We start from the raw sequence: 18,267 nt of genomic DNA on the forward strand, positions 1-18,267 counted from the left end.
TCCCCTTTTCCATGAATACCGTCTCCACGCAAACTATACATTTTTATACGTGTCGGCCACCATTAAGTGTGAAAAAACATAAAAGAAAAAAATAATTTTCATGGAATTTATAAAGTGAAGCATCACTAAAAGAGTTAAATTAACAAAAATACCCAAAAATGTAATCATTTGAGTGTCTTGATTTCAGGAACCTCTCATTTGTGTAGAATTGCCGTATCGGATAATTATGGGGAAAATATTAGAGGGTGCGCATTGCTGTTACCCATAAAAGTATAGATTTCCGTAACGCAGAGACCCCCGAGTATCGCATCGGGAGCGTTTGGACGCTTTTCATGCAGCCGTTTGACCGCCGATCCCTGCGTCAGGCGTAGCGATAATTTCCTGCAGAAACGGCACAAATGATATGTTTCTGAGCGTTGTGCACGGCGACCGGGGTCAGGCAGACGGCCGCCGGTGCGTGGGCTTCGGTAAGAAAGCAGCAGCAGGTCCCTGCCGTCCGAACCGGCAGCTTGGAACACATTTTAAGGACGTACAGGAATGTCCATAGGGGATCCAAAGGGTTAAATTAACTTTTTTTGTTTGAATATTTTATATTTCTATTAAATAATTATATCGTTAGATTCTTAAATGAATGGTACTTTTTTAAAGAAATGACTGCAGTATTCACCCCGCCGAGGCTTCCACAGCCGATTGCTGCCGGAAATAAAATGAATTTAAGCAGGAAGCGAAGCGTTGGATTAACGTGACGGCATATAATAAATATTATACATATAATAAAAATAACAACTGTGCATCATTACTCCACTTCTACCCCATTTACAACTGTGACACACAAACCCCGAACCCACCGGCAGAGCGGCCCCATCCGGCCCCCGTCTTATCCATAAAGACTCAAACCTTAATCAGTTGTTGGTCTCGTCTTAGATTCAGGAGCCGTATGTCTATCCCATGTCTGTTTAATACCCTCACTGTATTACCCTCTACCACTTCTACTGGGAGGCGGTTCCACTTATCCACCACCCTTCATCTTCACACGTTACAGGGCACGACCGCTACAATTTGATGCGTTGACCTAAGGACAGCGTTTCTAAGGCGATCCCCTCTTTGGGAAGAAATCATACAATATATTTTATCCAATATTTTTTCTTCTCAGCTTTGTGGGGGTATCCAGGTGCTGATAGTCGCTCGGTTTGCCCCATCTCTATTTCTTGATCCTGAGGAAATAGATTGAGCCAAATTATCCCGCGAGAAGACGGAGTCTTTAGTTAAGGGTCACAGGAGGTTTCAGGAGCTCCCGAGAGTCGCCTGTGTGAGATGTAATCGATAAATATTATGGAGTCGACTTCATTTTAAGCAGTTTTGTTAAATTTATTAATTTGTACGAATGCCCGAAAACGAGGAGTCCCAGCAAAACAATCAAAAAAGCTAAGGAGAAATGCTTCGAACCTTCGTTTGGAAACTCATTGTTTTTTTTCTCCTCCCGTTACCTTCTCCGCTTCTTCATTTTTGCTTCTTCGTCTGCACTTTTCTCTCCCCTTCAGCAATCTACAGAGGACATGCGCAGACGGGGACGACCTCCGCGCACCCCGCGGGGACGACCTCTTTTGTATTGGATGGGGGGGGTCATCCGTGTTGGGCGCGCAGAGCCTGTGCTCTGTTGAGGAAAGAGAGCAGAAATGGAGAAGCGGACGCAGGGAAGCGGTTAGTGGAGAAGGAAGAGATCGTGAACGAGAGAGAAAAAACTTTTATTTCCATATAAAAAGCCCTTGGATTTCCATCCAATCCGAAGGGGCAGAAAACAAAATGCGTGAAGCGGAAAGCACCAAAAATTTTATGAAATTTTTTTTTTTGTGCGTTCAAGTCGGTTATTTATTATATATCAAAAGCTTTTTTGCTGTGTTTTTGATGCGTCTTTGACAGTAAATTCTCTCTTCGCAATTAGTGCCCCCCCCCACACAATTAATATATTGTTGGTTTTTTTTCAGCACAAGTAAGGCATATATATATATATATTTCCTTTTTCTCTTAATTTCCCCCCACATTTTTAGATATTTTTCATACTTAATGATAGTTTCTTTTGAAATAATTTTATATATATATATATATATATATATATATATATATATATATATATATATATATATATGTATATATAAAATTATTATTTCAAAAGAAACTATCATTGAGTATGAAAAATATCTAAAAATGTGGAGGGGAAATTAAGAGAAAAAGGAAATATTTTCACAGTTTCACCTATAAAAAAAAAAACTTAATATAACCGGTGCAAACGGGAAAAAAAAGCTCCAAAACTGTATTTAGGTATTTGTCCTGTTTTTGGAAACACCTCATATGTCTGGTATTTTCATTTATTTTGGCACTTACAGGGTTAAATATGAATGACGCGCTGTTTCTAACCAAGATTGTTTTTTTAAATGTGGTATCCTGGGAGTTGCGCCCCAATAGCGGCCAGAAAAAGAAAAAACGCTCAACAAAAGTATATATTTTTTGGAAAATGACATCCCAAAGTATTTTAGTTGGGGCATTTTAACACTTTTTATTTAACCATTTTAGTGCCAGTCCGTCCTAAACATTGCAGTAAAATTGCATTTTTAACAAAACCATTCTATCCATGGAATTTTGACAGATCAGTTTGTTGGGTCCAGGTCTCATTCTTTGTGACACAGTAGACATCCCATATTTCCTATTAACCCCTAAAACTACATATTTCCTAAAACTAGACGGCTCAGGGACTCTAGTTAGGGGAATATTGGCCCGTCCCATGCAGCTGATTCCACCCCGGCACCTTCAAAATTTAGTCTAACAAAAAAAGGAAACATTTTTCACAACCACTTTTCGGTTTCATGATTATTTTTCTGAGTAGATGTGTAAAAAAACTAAAATCGGTCCCGAGTGCAGCGATACCCCGCATGCATAGATAAGTCATGTTTCTCAGACATTGTGGAGTGTAAACTGGTACGTCCGCATTTCAATTTGTAAACTTTTTTAAATATTTTTATCAGATTACTTCGATCAGGGAGACCGATCAATAATCAGTGACTTGGTTCTGCAGCAGTTATTAACCCCTTAAGGACAATGGGCGGTCCCTAAACCCATTTAAAACAATGCATTTTGAGCCCGTACATGTACAGGCTTTGTCATTAAGGGGTTAAACTCACAGCATTTGACCTGGAAGCACCCTGGATATTCAGGTCAGTGCTGTTAGCTTTTTTTTTGGAAGCACAGCATTGACTGTATATATACACCTGTGTGTGTGATCTCATGGGCCTCATAGTGTCTCTCTAAATGGCAGAAATAAAATGCAGTCACCCAACCAGACAGAGCCCCATCCTGAGGTCAGTCACATACATCAAACCGGGAGCCTCATCACCAGGGCCGGCCCAAGACAAAATGCCGCTTGGGGCAAAGTTTAAAATACCGCGCCCCCCCCCCCCCCCGCCTCCTTGTACTTACCTTTCAGCAGTCCTGCGGCGAGTCTCCCTGCTCGGTCTTGGTGCCGGCTCGTAATGCTGAGCGCCGGAAACTATGTCATCTTACGGCGCTCAGCATTACAAGCCGGCACCGAGACCGAGCTAGAGGGCTCGCAGAGGAGAGAGAGGGGCGCCGAGCGGGTACTGACAACTTGGTAAGCAAGAACCGCTCGGCACCCCTCTCACTTCCGCTTTAAAAAAAAAAGCAATTGGGCCGGCAAAGTACCGTGCGTCCAAAAGTGCCACCTGGAGCAGTTGTCCCCCTCTGGGCTCCATTGTCGGGCCGGCCCTGCTCATCACAGAGGGGTTGATTCCCTAAAGGAATAACTATACCTTATACAGGGGCCAGTCACTGATTTATCTATACATTACACAGGGGGCCGGCTCGCTGATTTATCTATACATTATACAGGGGGCCGGTCACTGATTTATCGATACATTACACAGGGGCCAGCTCGCTGATTTATCTATACATTATACAGGGGGCCGGTCACTGACTTATCTATACATTATACAGGGGGCCGGTCACTGATTTATCTATACATTATACAGGGGCCGGTCACTAATTTAGCTATATATTACACAGGGGCCGGCTCACTGATTTATCTATACATTATACAGGGGGCCGGTCACTGACTTATCTATACATTATACAGGGGCCGGCTCGCTGATTTATCTATACATTATACAGGGGGCCGGTCACTGATTTATCTATACATTATACAGGGGCCGGTCACTGATTTATCTATACATTATACAGGGCTGGCTCAGTCACTGATTTATCTATACATTATACAGGGCTGGCTCAGTCACTGATTTATCTATACATTATACAGGGGGCCGGTCACTGATTTATCTATACATTATACAGGGGGCCGGTCACTGATTTATCTATACATTATACGGGGCCGGCTCGCTCATTTAGCTATACATTATACAGGGGCTTTGTCCGTGCTTCTCTGCTTGGCAGTAAGTAATAGAAGTAAATCCCGCAGCTCCGTCTCTGCTGTATTTTGGAGGATTTTTGACCCTCGGTGAGCGGATCTGCTGCTTTGGTGTCTGTTTTGAACAGTCCTCAGACTGCCACCTCCTGGCCATTCTAGGTATTACAGTTGGTCCGCACGCATTGCCTTTTTATTGTACTGAACGCTGAATCTTTTCATTTCTAGCATCAGATAGAAAACATTTTTAAAAATACTTCGCTCTTTTATTTCTCTAAAAGTGTTCTAGTTTTTAGCCTAATGTAATTGTCACACTTTGAAACAAGGTGTGATGGGAATGGGAGTGAGTGACTTATCACACTGCCAGAGGGAAACATTAGCATGGCTCAGTCTTAATCACCCAGCCAGACTTTCTGAATAACGAAGGTCTAGGGAGAAATGTTATTTCAATGAATGGGAATTTCACAGATCGTTAAATTGCTAGAAAACTGATTAATAACCCAGAAGGCATCGTTTTTTTAAGTCTTTTTAGTGCTAAAAAAGAGAAATAAAATCGTTTTTAAGAAAGGAGAAATATATACATATACATGATTATTTAATAATCTCTGTACTTACTATCTTTTCCTGGTCAGCTGGAGTTTTTATCTAATTTTAAGAAAGCTATTTTTTTCACTTGATTTTTTCGGTAGAATCTGGATTTATGTCGTCCGGAACCAGCTGGACAACAGAACGCCGGTTTATTATTCTGTAGATGTATCCCTTTTGGGGGATGATTAGTATATTTTATTATTACACATCACGGCTTTTGAGAAGGCAGCTAATGACCTGAAAATATAGTGTAAAAAGTATTTTTATTGGTCATTTTTGGATATTTTTCTGAAGCGCAATATTATTTGCATCTATGCTCTTGGCCCGGGGGTGGTTTTGGTGCCAGACAGGGGTACAGTGGAAGCCTCCACAATGATTGGGGCAAGCACATGAGGAACCCTACTGAGAGCGTGGAAAAGCCTCTCAGCAGAAGTGGTAGAGGGTAATACTGAGAGGGTGGTAGATACAAGGAACAGCCTCCCAGCAGAAGTGGTAGAGGGTATTAAACATGAATGGGATAGACATACGGCTCCTGAATCTAAGACGAAACCGAAAACTGGTTAATGTTTGAGTCGTTACAGACTGGATGGGCCGCCGGGGGGCCGATCTGCCGGCAGGTTCTGGGGTTCTGAGATATCAGAGCTGGGTCTGAAGCAGTAAGACGAGGTCCTGTATAATGCGGGCTCTGTCGGGCCGCTTGTGGCTCCTGTGCAGTCTATCCCTGTTTGTTTAAAGAGCCCGGCGCCGAGCTCACAGACGTGCAGGAAGGAGCCGCTCCCCGCCGGCAGTGATTAGCTTTATTCATTCCACCGCCGGCTCGCTTCTGGAGATCAGACATCGCATTCTGCGGGGATGAAAAGGTTTATATCAAAGAATTCAGAGGGGAAGCCGGGATGGATGATAATAAATGACGGTTTATTCCTCCGGGGCAGACAGGCAGCCCGGGGGGAGGTGGCTCCTGGGGCTTCAGGAATCAGGATGTCTGATCTACCGCTCAGATCCATCCTGCAGCCCTGATAATAAAGCAATGCGTTATATCAGATAATACGCGGGCATCGTCAATAACATGTGCCTCGTTATCTAGAACTGGGGAGGAAAACACAGAGAGATTATATATATATATATTATAGATTGTCAGCTCATAGGACCAGTGGTGCATTTAGGAGGGGCACTGTAGTATATACTTCAGAGGCTGGGCTGCACCAGGGAGCCCAATTGCCCCAATAGAGTGCTCTGTCCCTGGCAGAGGGGTTTCCCATCTCCTACTCCCAGAATAACAGACCTGCGCTACCCCTCGTGTGAGGATCTGCGTACAAACGGGGCCGGTCCTCCCCGCACCCCATGATTTTGGCTGCCATACTGGGTGGGCGCCGATACGTTACTGATAGCGTGACCACATTGTATTTCTAGCATGCAGGGACACACTATGAAGCCCATGAGATCACACACAGGTGTGTGTGTGTATATATATATATATATATATATCTATATATCTATCTATCTATCTATCTATATATATCTGCGTTAGACGTGCATTTTTTACTACATAATATGTACTTATCTCTTTGAAGTAAAGACTATGATTGAAATACGACTTCAAAATAACAGCTGAACTGGCAGTTTCTTTAATATTACCCCCTGATGCCAATAAATATTATATATTAGCCCCTGCTGATAATATATATTAACCCCTTAATGACAAAGCCTGTAAATGTACAGGCTCAAAATGCATTGTTTTCAATGGGTTTAGGGACTGCCCATTATGCTTAAGGGGTTAATATTAGCCCCTGCTGACAATATATTTTATATTGAAAAAATTGGGAGCAGCTCCATAGCATGCAATCCCTCCCTCCTTCTGCCCCTGACCATGACATTGAGAGGTCCTCTCTCCCCATAATCATCCCCAGAGTCCCTCTGCCCCCTCATTCACTAAGTCATTCCTCTCTTTTACTCCCTGTAGTTCAGTTATAGATCAAATAAACAACACAACAACAACACATGGAAACAGCGCTTGCACGTATACATACCTCCCAACATTCCAAACGTGAAAGAGGGACACTTTTTTTCGCACTCGCGGAACTCTTCATTACAAGCGATCGTACATTACAATGTTGCGCTTGCATCACTACTTAAAACACGCTACAGCTTTGTCAGCACAGTCATGCATATTAAATGTAGAGAACACATCGAATTCCCATGAGGCTCAGCCAGACATAATACTTCCTTGATGCCGGTTGAGCGTCATGGGAAGTGGAGTTAACAGTAGCTAAAGTTGCAGATGCTAGTTGTGAACTACAATTCCCATGATGCTCAGCCGGCCAGGTGTCCACCATAATGCATAATGTGTAATTGGAAGAGTAGTCAACAACAGCACCGTTTATACACACACACACACACACATACACATACACTGCCCTTACACACGCCTCTCCATGCACACTGCCTTTACACACACAAGCTTACAAACACATACATACATATACACTGCGATTACACCCTTTCTCATACCTCTTCCACCATCCTTCATCCTGTGGTGGGAGCGCAAGGCCTGTCACTTGAGACCTCGCTTTACTGCTCCCTCATCACTACGTGCCGGCTATTGCTGCAGAGCGCAGGGATGACGTCACATGCCGGCGGGTAGTGATTAGGGAGCGGTATGAAGTGACAGGCCTCGCACTCCCTTATGTTGAGCCGACTAGAGGGAGATTGTGATCTCCCAACTAGTCCTGCAGACTGCAGCTGCTGATTGAGGGGCTGTGCAGCCCCCAAGCTGCACCTGAGGTGAGAACGGCTCTCGCCTCATCCTACCTCTGCAAAGCAGGACAAAGGTATGGATAGGCGGGACAGAGACCAAAAATCGGGACTGTCCCGCCCAAATCGTGACAGTTGGGGGGGCATGTTATAGATGAACTGAATAAGACCTAAAAACACTATATTTGCAAGTATACATAAATAATGTATAGAATCATAGCATGTATAGATCAATTGGAATTCACATCTGAACTCAGCACTTAAGGTATAGATCAAATAAACAGAATCAGTCATACAAACTCTGTATTTGCAGGTATATAATAATGTATGGAAACATAGCATTGCAGGTATAGATCAACAGAACACAGACCCAGGATTGCAGGTATAGATCAACTGGAAATCACATGTAAACCCAGCACTGAGGGTATAGATCAAATAAACACCACATGGATACAGCATTGCGGGTATTGATCAACTTAATAAGACATACAAACGCTGTATTGCAGGCATACATAATTAATCTATGGAAACATAGCATAGCAGATATGGATCTACAGAATAACACACAAATCCTGCTTTGCAGGTATAGATCAACTGGAATTCACATATAAACTCAGCATTAAAGGTATAGATAAAACCCTAAATTACAGGCATAGATCACAGGTTGCAAACTTAAAAGCCAGCCCTGGCATCCACACTCCCCACATAGATCCTGACCACCACCCAAATTACACACATAGGACTTGGCCATCTTTGTCCCCAAACAGCCCATCATATGACATATTTGTCCCATAAACACCCTGCTTGTGCCATCTTTGCCTTTCCACAAATCAATTATACATCTATGATACACACAAACGTTTACACACTCCCTAATTCACACTTTCATTCACATAATTCATTCACACAATCATATTTTCTCTCACTCGTTCACACAATGTACACATATTCATTAATGCATTCTCACAAATTCATCCACACATTATTTCATACTCTCACTCATTGAGACAATTTACCCACACATTAATTCATAATCTCATTCATTCACATAATTCACCCACACATTAATTCATACTGTCACTCATTCACACAATTCATTCACACATTAATGTTCTCTTTTTTTATTTCAATAGTCTTACTGCCCCCTTCCTCACTAGCTACCACCCCACCCTTTGTAGCTCACTTACCTTGTAGAGGTCCTGTGGTGGGAACGCGAGGTCTCTGTCTTGGTGCGCGCGGCAGAGAAGAGTGAGGGGCGCCGAGCGGTTGCTGAAAACGTATTCATGAGTGACCGCTTGGCATCGCTCTCCTCCGCTAAAAAAAAAACAAACAAAAATTAAGTGTTTCAATTCCGGGACAATGCATTAATTGGGGGGGCACCAGCACGTTACTTGGGGGGGGGCACCGGTACGTTACTCGGTGGGCTCGTCAGGGGAAGAGAATGAAGAGCAAGGATTTAATATCATGAATGTCATATTCAATTCCAAATGTAAGGAGCGCCACCTAGTGTCCGATAACCAAATCGGTCTGATCAGCCACCAGCGCAGGGAGCAGTGACTGCAGGGAAGTGAATGTTTCTCGAACAGCGGTGTTGCTACGGGGCGGTTACTATGGGGCCCTTACTTCGGAGGGGCCCTCCAACACTGCTTTCATTAGCACGCACCCAGCATCCCTAATGCACAGGGATCTGCAGCAGAAATGCCCCTCCTGCCCCAGAAGCTGTGTTAACTGCCCCGATCCGGGAGTCATACGCCCAGGCAGCATCTTGCCCCTAACGTACAGCTCAATGCACGTAATCGTCAAGGTAACAGGCGGCCGTGAATGATCTAGCGATGGATTCCAGTGAGTTCCAGTGGAATATTGGAGCCAAATTTGGGTCCTAAAAATGGCTTCCTTGCTATCCCGGAATAATTGGCATTCCAAGCCGGGTCTGATATTGACTGCTGTACCTTAGGCTCCTGCCCCGGCTGTGGGGCTGCAGACTCCTGGATTCAACCCTCACACAAACCCCATTGTCGATTAAATGGCAACATATCAGAGGGTGTGGGGCAAGATACTGAGGGGTGAATATGAGAGGGTGTGGGGCAAAATACTGAGGGGCGAATATCAGAGGGTGTGGGGCAAGATACTGAGGGGTGAATATCAGAGGGTGTGGGGCAGAATACCGAGGGGCGAATATCAGAGGGTGTGGGGCAAGATACTGGGGTGAATATCAGCGGGTGTGGGGCAGAATACTGAGGGGCAAATATCAGAGGATGGGGGGCAGAATACTGGGGTGAATATGAGAGGGTGTGGGGCAGAATACTGAGGGGCAAATATCAGAGGGTGTGGGGAAGGATACTGGGGTGAATATCAGAGGGTGTGGGGCAGAATACTGAGGGGGCAAATATCAGAGGGTGTGGAGCAGAATACTGAGGTGAATATCAGAGGGTGTGGGGCAGAATACCGAGGGGCAAATATCAGAGAGTGTGGGGCAGAATACTTGGGGAGAATATTAGAGGGTGTGGGGCAGAATACTTGGGGAGAATATCAGAGGGTGTGGGGCAGAATACTTGGGGAGAATATCAGAGGGTGTGGGGCAGAATACTGAGGGGTGAATATCATTGGGTGTGGGGCAGAATACTGAGGGGTGAATATCATTGGGTGTGGGGCAGAATACTAAGGAGTGAATATCAGAGGGTGTGGGGCAGAATACTGAGGGGTGAATATCAGAGGGTGTGGGGCAGAATACTGAGGGGTGAATATCAGAGGGTGTGGGGGCATTATACTGGGGGAGAATATCAGAGGGTGTGGGGCATTATACTGGGGGAGAATATCAGAGGGCGTGGGGAAGAATACGGTAGGGGGTTGACTATCCCGTGATTTGCAGAGGGGTGGAAATTACGCGGGAACCCGTCGGAAACCCCGGGGGTTTGTAATTAAAGGGGGGTGGGCTGACATGCAGGCCCGGCCCCGCGTGACGCACGCAGCAGCCAGGAAGGGGCTCATTGAGGAGGAGGGTGATTAACAGGCAGCCGGGGCGTGTTCAGCTGCTTCTCGCTGATTGGTTGCTCTCAGCCAAACCTTCTTGTTGGCGCAACGTGTGGGTCACGTGACCGGGAGCCGCGGCGTGTTACAGGTGAGAGAAAAATCCCGAGCGGGGTTGGAAGCGGTGGGCAGGGGTAACCGGAGGGACGGGGGTTTACGGGGCAGGGGTAACCGGAGGGACGGGGGTTAAGGGTATTGGAGGCATGATGGTCTCAGGGCAAATACTACGTTGCCGCCGCCCCGCGTTAAATGAAATCTGCAAAAAAGCATATTCCAGATATGGAGCGGCCCTGGGAGCTCCGTCGCGCATGCGCTTTGTGCCATTAACTTCATGGGTTTATTCGACCGTGCAGCTTGCAGTGATGGCGCAAATGATAAATTCCCATTATGGAAAATGCTGGTATTGGGAACTTCCCACGATTATGGGATGTGGTTGTCAAGGTAACCCAAATAATTGTTTGACCCCAAATATTCATGTGTGGTGCCCCGGCGTGGGGCACAAATTGGGCCTCTTTTTGCCCCAGGGGGCCCCGGGAGTTGTCAGGTACCTCCCCTATTGATAGAATGGAGTATTTTGGGGTAAAACCTCCCGTTTTACCTAAAACTTTTTTTTTTTTTGTACGTTTTTTTATTTTAACCGATTAAAGGACTTGGTTTGGGATAAAGCGTCTGATTCTCCTTCTGTTTCTTTCAGGACATGGCTGACCAGGTTCCGGCTCCGCAGCAAACACTTCACCGGCGCCGCCGACCGGCCCCTCGCCCGCCCCGCGGACCCAACGACATCTATGTCAATACGAAAACAGACTTCCGAGCCCAGCTGGGCCGCTGCCGCCGGCTCCTTGAAGCCGGAGACCATGGCGAGCTGAGGGTCCATGGCCTGGGCCTCGCCATCGGCCGTGCCATTAACCTGGCCCTGCAGCTCCAGGCCTCGGCTCCCGGCACCCTTCTGATCTCCGCCACCACCTCCACGGTCGAACTGACAGATGACATGGAGCCGGAGGGGGGAGAGGATCTGGAGCCAGGATCCAAGAGCAGGAACAACTCCGCCATCCACATCCGTGTGTACAGGGCTCCTGCCAACTGACACCTCGGGTTCCCATGTCAATGTACCCCGCCGGTGTTCTGATACACCCTGTATGGAACAAACCGCCAGGATTCTGATACACCCTGTATGGAACCGATTGGCTGCAGCGCATTTAGTGCTAAAGGCCCTACAGCCTTGTGTGATTAAACAGGGGGGTGCGTGGCCTAGGGAAGTGCTCACGTACAGATCGACACACACCGGCTCCAGTCATGTGATCCCTGTAGCCCATCATAAACATTAAATCCGTGATGATTTGGTGAGCTGGCGAAGCCGGGGCTGGCATTTCTCTCGTGTTTTTTTTTTTTTTTCTTGCTGGAAAGATAATTTTATGTAATAATAAAGATCTTTGCGATGCATCATCGGAGCGGCTGGGAGTCATAGGAATGCATCCTTCATTTGGAATGCATTGGTTTGTCTGTTTCCAATGTACCGCGTGGAGTCTGTGTAAAAGTTCAGTGTGGTTCCCATGGCGATTTGCTGGATCGTCTGCTGCGTTGGGCTTCGTCTGCTTTATTGTTGAATGTCGCGTGATCCGGTGCCACGGGGAGTCTGATCTAGTCGCCGCTTGTCTCATCCGTGGAAGATCGCTATATTAGCTTGAAACGGCTTCACCCTGTAATAAAATGCAGCCCCAATCTGCCCCTTAAGATCTGATTACCCCGGGATCCTAAAAATCTGACCTTTCTCGTTTTACCGAGAGTCTCCCGGTCAGCAGATTGGCCCCCGTCTCGTGACCCATTTCTCCTGCTGTCAGCTTAATCAGTCGTTGGTCTCGTCTTAGATGCAGGAGCCGTATGTCTATCCCATGCATGTTTAATACCCTCACTGTATTACCCTCTACCACTTCTGCTGGGAGGCTGCTCCACTTATCTACCACCCTCTCAGTAAAGCAAAACCCCCTTAAACTGCATCAAACCACAGCCCTGTGAATCTGCCCCATTCAAAATGTGGCTTGTCGGGTCCTCTGATGGCAGAAATATTTACACGTTTGCGCTGTATCACACATGACATCATCGCGGTGAATCTCCAAGGGCTCCCGTGGCGTGAGCAGTGGCTTCCCGGGTAGCAGAGGATTGTGGGTAGGTGAGCAGAAATAAATCATGAAGACTTTTATCTCTACATATTTCTAAGGATAGAAAAGTATGGCAGGGGCTTCCATTTACACGCCGGTGACATCACGCCCCGGCCTGCCGCATGGCGTGTGAGGATATAGGCATTGCCGATGCAAAGCGGCCAACTGTCCTGAGGAATCGGGACTCTTCTAACCAAACCAGGAGACTCTGTGTGTCATACTGTTTGTACTAATAGTTTTAGGCAGATTTTGTCTTTGTTGACGTGATCTTTGTTAAGCCGTTTAAGGTGTGCCGGCACGAACTTAAAACTTGCGGCAAGAAGCCCATTAGGACTTACTGGTACGTCCTGACTGTTGCAGCAGCAGAGATATCTCCCGGCCTCTACACGGGAGATCAGGCCATGTATGGAGCTCTGTTACACGCGATCGGGCCTTCCATTCCGGTAAGCGTCGCTGCTGACACCCGTCGGAAGTTCGCTCGAGGACGGGAGAGACTAAGCGGGATCTTTCTAGACCCTGCCTATTGCTCCTCCTGCTGGCTGATGACAGTTATTGTAAGTTGTGATGCTGGGCTATGGAGCCCAGCTTGCTGATCACATTGTGATCAGCACAAACAGATCAGGAGAAGAAAAATAGTTTCTCCACCTTCCAAAAAACATGGGGAGCCCAGGGATGATCACTGCGCACAGCTCTAGTCAGTCAGTTCAGACCTCGCTTTACTGCTCCCTCATCACTACCCGCCGTTAAATAATGCGGGGATATGACGTCATCCCTGCGCTCAGCAGCAATAGCCGGCACGTAGTGATGAGGGAGCAGTAAAGCGAGCTCTCAAGTGACAGGCCTTGCGCTCCCACCACAGGATGGAGGAAGAGGTAAGAGATGGGGGAAAGGGGTATGAGGGCAGTGTATGTGTTTGTATGGGCCGGTGTGTGTAAGAGCAGTAAAGGTATTTGTTAGCTGGTGTTTAAGGGCAGTGTATGTGGATATGTGTGTGTAAGGACAGTGTATATGTGTGTGTAAAGGCAGTGTATGTGTGTGTAAGAGCAGTAAAGTTATTTGTTAGCTGGTGTTTAAGGGCAGTGTATGTGGATATGTATGTTTATGGGCAGGTGTGTGTAAGGACAGTGTATATGTGCGTGTAAAGGCAGTGTATGTGTGTTTATAGGCAGGTGTGTGTAAGGACAGTGTATGTGTGTTTATGGGCAGGTGTGTGTAACTTGGGTCCTAGGAGGGAGGCTAATGTTCTGTTGCTGTGGACTTCTCTTCCAATGATGCTCAGGCAGCATTATGGTGGACACCTGGCTGGCTGAGAATCATAGGAATTGTAGTCCCCCAGTGCCACACATCCGGCAGTAATGTCACATGATCGCTGTGATGACCACTCACAGCGATCGTGTGAACGTTACTGCAGATGCTCTTCCTCTCTCCTCCATTATTGTGATCGGAGAGAGAGAGAGATCATCTTGCAGAGCTGCAGTGTTTAGTGCAAAACCACATCATATATAAACCCCCAAATACCTGTCTTACCCAAAATCAACCCACCCTTTCCTCCCCATAATCCTCAAAAAAAAAATTGGGTTTAGTTTGGTGGGTGGTTAGAGGGAATTGGGGATAGTGTAGTGTTTTAGAAATTGGGTAGGTAGGTGTCGTGTACAATGGCGCAACGTGACTTATGACTTCCTCACTCAGTCTGATGACGAAGCCACTCTGACTGCGTCAGATATTGATCCAATATCTGATGAATCTAGCTGTGCCTCAGATAATGACGAGTCAGGGTCCATCTGCTAAAGCCAGGTGTGGAGAGCCTGACTCTAAATATAATTGGGTGCCCCCAAATATGATAGACCCAGTAATCGCTGCTTTTACTGGGACTCCTGGCATCAGATGTGACATTGATGCTAGTGAGCCAAAGTCATTTTTCAATGTAATGTTTGCCCCCGAGTTTTTTGAGCTGCTAGCAGCTCAAACAAACATCTATGCAGCCCAGTGTCAGGCAGCTGACCAAGGAGACAGAAGCCAGACCTGGTACCCCACTGACTCCCATGAAATTAGAAAATTTTGGGCCCTGACCCTTATGATGGGCATTGTGAAAAAGCCCACTATACGATCATATTGGAGCACAGATCCCATAATATCCACCCCTGCTTTTTCCCAAATAATGCCCCGGAACAGGTACTTTGCGAGAGTGGGACGGGATATACTGTTTCCTTCAGAATCTACGAAAGGAAGGACAGTCACCTTGATCCCCCTGGCTGCCCACAATCTGTGGGTACTAGTGGGAAGATAGTGTGGGACCTGCTGTCCCCCTATTTGAATAAGAGCTACCACCTCTGGGTGGATAACTTTTATACCAGCCCAGATTTGTTTCATTTTTTATTTTTACAGCAGATCCCGGCATGTGGCACTGTTAGGCCAACCCGCAAAGGTTATCCTAAAAACCTTACATACCCAAAGCAGAGGCGTGGCACTACCAGTGCTCTGCGCAGTCAGGAGCTGTTGGCCCTCCGGTACGCTGACAGGAAGGATGTGTATATCCTCTCCACTATATACAACGAGAAGGTGGTACCTGTCAGTGTACGTGGGGAAGGTGATGCTCAGGGGCTCAAGCCTCAGTGCATCACCGATTACAACAAGAACATGGGGGGTGTAGATCTTTCTGACCAGTGTCTGCAGCCGTACCTGGTGCTGCGTAAGACCAAGACCTGGTACAAAAAGGTGGCCATTTACCTCACCCAGGTTGCCAAGTACAACACATATGTGTTGTACAAGAAATGTGCCACTGGGAAGATCTACACCTTCCTAGAGTTCCAGCTCAAAATCCTGAAGGATATCCTCTTTGAGCAGCCAATCCCTAACATGCAGGATGAGAATGTCCTGCGTCTTACCGGCAGGCATTTTCCTTCTACAATCCCCACCACTGGTGCCAAATAGAAGCCTCAGAAAAGATGCAGAGTCTGTTACAAAAAGGGTATTAGGAAGGACTCCAGGTACCACTGCCCTTCCTGTCCCTTTTTGCCAGGACTCTGCATCGATGAGTGCTTCATGATCTACCACACCAAGGTAGATTATGAAATTTCCGTTATACTTATTTTTTGTGGGGTATTTCCGTAATCAGGAGAGGCGGCTGAACACTTTAGGCTGGATTTCTCTGCCATAACATATACAGATGTGTTAGTGAAAAAAGCGCATGAAATTATTGCTACGGCTGACTTTGGCAGTGATTGGCGGCCACATGGTTGCATGAAAATTGTCCAAATGCTCTTGATGACACTCTGGGTTGTCTGCTTTAAGGAAATATATACTTTTATGGGGAAACTTATAATTAGGGGGGTGCTAAACAGCCCCAAATGAAACATAGGTCTACTAAAGCAAAATGTGAAAATTTCATGTTTGGAATCTATAACGCGCATGGTCCCGTTTGTGCCCTGTAATGTCCAGAAAACCACAAAAAAACTAGGCATGTGGTATTTCCGTAATCAGGAGAGGCGGCTGAACAATTTAGGATAGATTTCTCTGCCGTAACACATACCCTGTACAAACAATCCTAAGAATACTACAAAATACTAAGACGGGTTGGTGAAAAAAGCGCAGGAACTAATTTCTGTGGCCACCTTTGACAATGATTGGTGGCAAAATACCTGCATGTAGAGTGCCCAAATACCCCTGATAGGATAGCCTGGGTTGTCTGCTTTACAGAAATATATACCTTTGTGGGTGTTTTTGTTTTATTTGTTTAAAATTAGAGTTACAGTCCCATCATACCTAATGTAAAAATTTTACGGCTTTGTATAAAGTAATGTACACCTTATAGTATGTTGGCTTTATGTGCTGGAAAAGTATGAAAATTCTATATAAATTAGGTATTTCTGAAATCAGGACACCTGAATTGATAAATTTGGATGGATTTTTCTGTCACTTTACCTATCTCTATCTTTCCTTGAAAAAACAATATATAGTTTACATGGGTACACTATTCACAGAAAAACCGACATAGCGCCAAAATGGCAAAATTGCTCCGGGCTTTGAGGTACAAAAAACCCCTGGGATTGAAGGGTATAAATAAAATGTGTATTACCGTATTTGTCCATAATATGGAATTATGGGTTAACAAACATATGGTAAAAATGAGAGAAAATATATTTAGTCTTTGAGTATAAAACCCTCGGGACTGGAGGGGTTAAACATATGGGGGGGGATAATGTGTTTTTTTTTTTAAATAATTGTTGACGCTAAATATTGACTTATTGAGTTTATTAAAACTCGTTATAGCAATAAAGTTTTGTGTGAGGGGAAAAAAGACAATTACCGGGCACCATGAGGACCCGCCCGCCTAATGTGAATGGCGCTCGTGCGTGGTCTGAGGCCCTCCTTTCTCAATGGTTCCGCCCAGCAGCGAAGACAGGTCACGTGACTCCGCGGCGCGGCCGCCATCTTGTCCTGGGTTCTCCGCACACGGAGGAGGTGGCGGAGGTAGCGTGACGTGTCGTGACGTAAGAAGCACTATCGCGACTGAGCCGACAGCACCAGAAAGAGGAATACAGAACGAGAGGAAGCGAGATCCCTGGGGGAGGAGACGCCCGGGGAACGAGAGTCAGCGAGAGGGCTGCATGCAAGTGCAGGCCTCAGAGGCGGACACCATAAACATAGGCCTGAGCCAGACGGCCGCAGCGTTTACAGGCCTGGGAGAGACGGCCTCATAGAGAACAGGCCCGAGAGAGACGGCCTCGGAGTATACAGAAGTAGCAGCACCGTATACGGGCCTGAGAGAGAGACGGCCACAACATACAAAGGCCTGAGAGAGAGAGACGGCCACAACATACAAAGGCCTGAGAGAGAGAGAGAGAGACGGCCACAACATACAAAGGCCTGAGAGAGAGAGAAGGAGAAACGGCCACAACATACAAAGGCCTGAGAGAGAGAGAAGGAGAAACGGCCACAACATACAAAGGCCTGAGAGAGAGAGAAGGAGAAACGGCCACAACATACAAAGGCCTGAGAGAGAGAGAAGGAGAAACGGCCACAACATACAAAGGCCTGAGAGGGAGAGACGGCTGCTGTGGAGACCCACAGGCTGGGCAGACTGAGGTAAAGACGCATACAGAGGCAGCTATCTCTGCATAAAGAGACCGCTACAAACCAGCAGGACCAGAAAGGTCTGGATCAGGGGGAGAGAGACAGCCTTCTCCAGAGTGACAGCCTGCAGCCGGGGAGCTCGCACACGGACTATAAATACATGTATACATCCACGTACAGCTCTGACAGCTGCAGAAGCGTGCATACTGTCAGCCAGGACTGAAGAGACGAACCATATCTTTA

At 46.3% G+C, this 18,267-nt stretch overlaps 1 protein-coding gene across 1 annotated transcript; it reads left to right on the forward strand.

Annotated features, from left to right (window-relative positions):
* The first annotated feature begins 10,784 nt into the window (after positions 1-10,784).
* POP7 (POP7 homolog, ribonuclease P/MRP subunit) lies at positions 10,785-12,185 on the forward strand. Its single transcript, XM_053463497.1, has 2 exons — positions 10,785-10,886; positions 11,490-12,185. Exon 2 carries the CDS (start codon positions 11,493-11,495, stop codon positions 11,877-11,879), a length of 387 nt encoding a protein of 128 aa, XP_053319472.1. The 5' UTR covers positions 10,785-10,886; positions 11,490-11,492; the 3' UTR covers positions 11,880-12,185.
* The last annotated feature ends 6,082 nt before the right edge of the window (positions 12,186-18,267 follow it).

This window comes from Spea bombifrons, chromosome 4 (assembly GCF_027358695.1).
Source record: "Spea bombifrons isolate aSpeBom1 chromosome 4, aSpeBom1.2.pri, whole genome shotgun sequence".
NCBI classification, from domain to species: Eukaryota; Metazoa; Chordata; class Amphibia; order Anura; family Pelobatidae; genus Spea; species Spea bombifrons.

What these genes read in the sequence shown, in the direction of transcription:
- POP7 (XM_053463497.1), top strand. Translation starts at nt 11,493, where the DNA reads ATGGCTGACCAGGTTCCGGCTCCGCAGCAAACACTTCACCGGCGCCGC.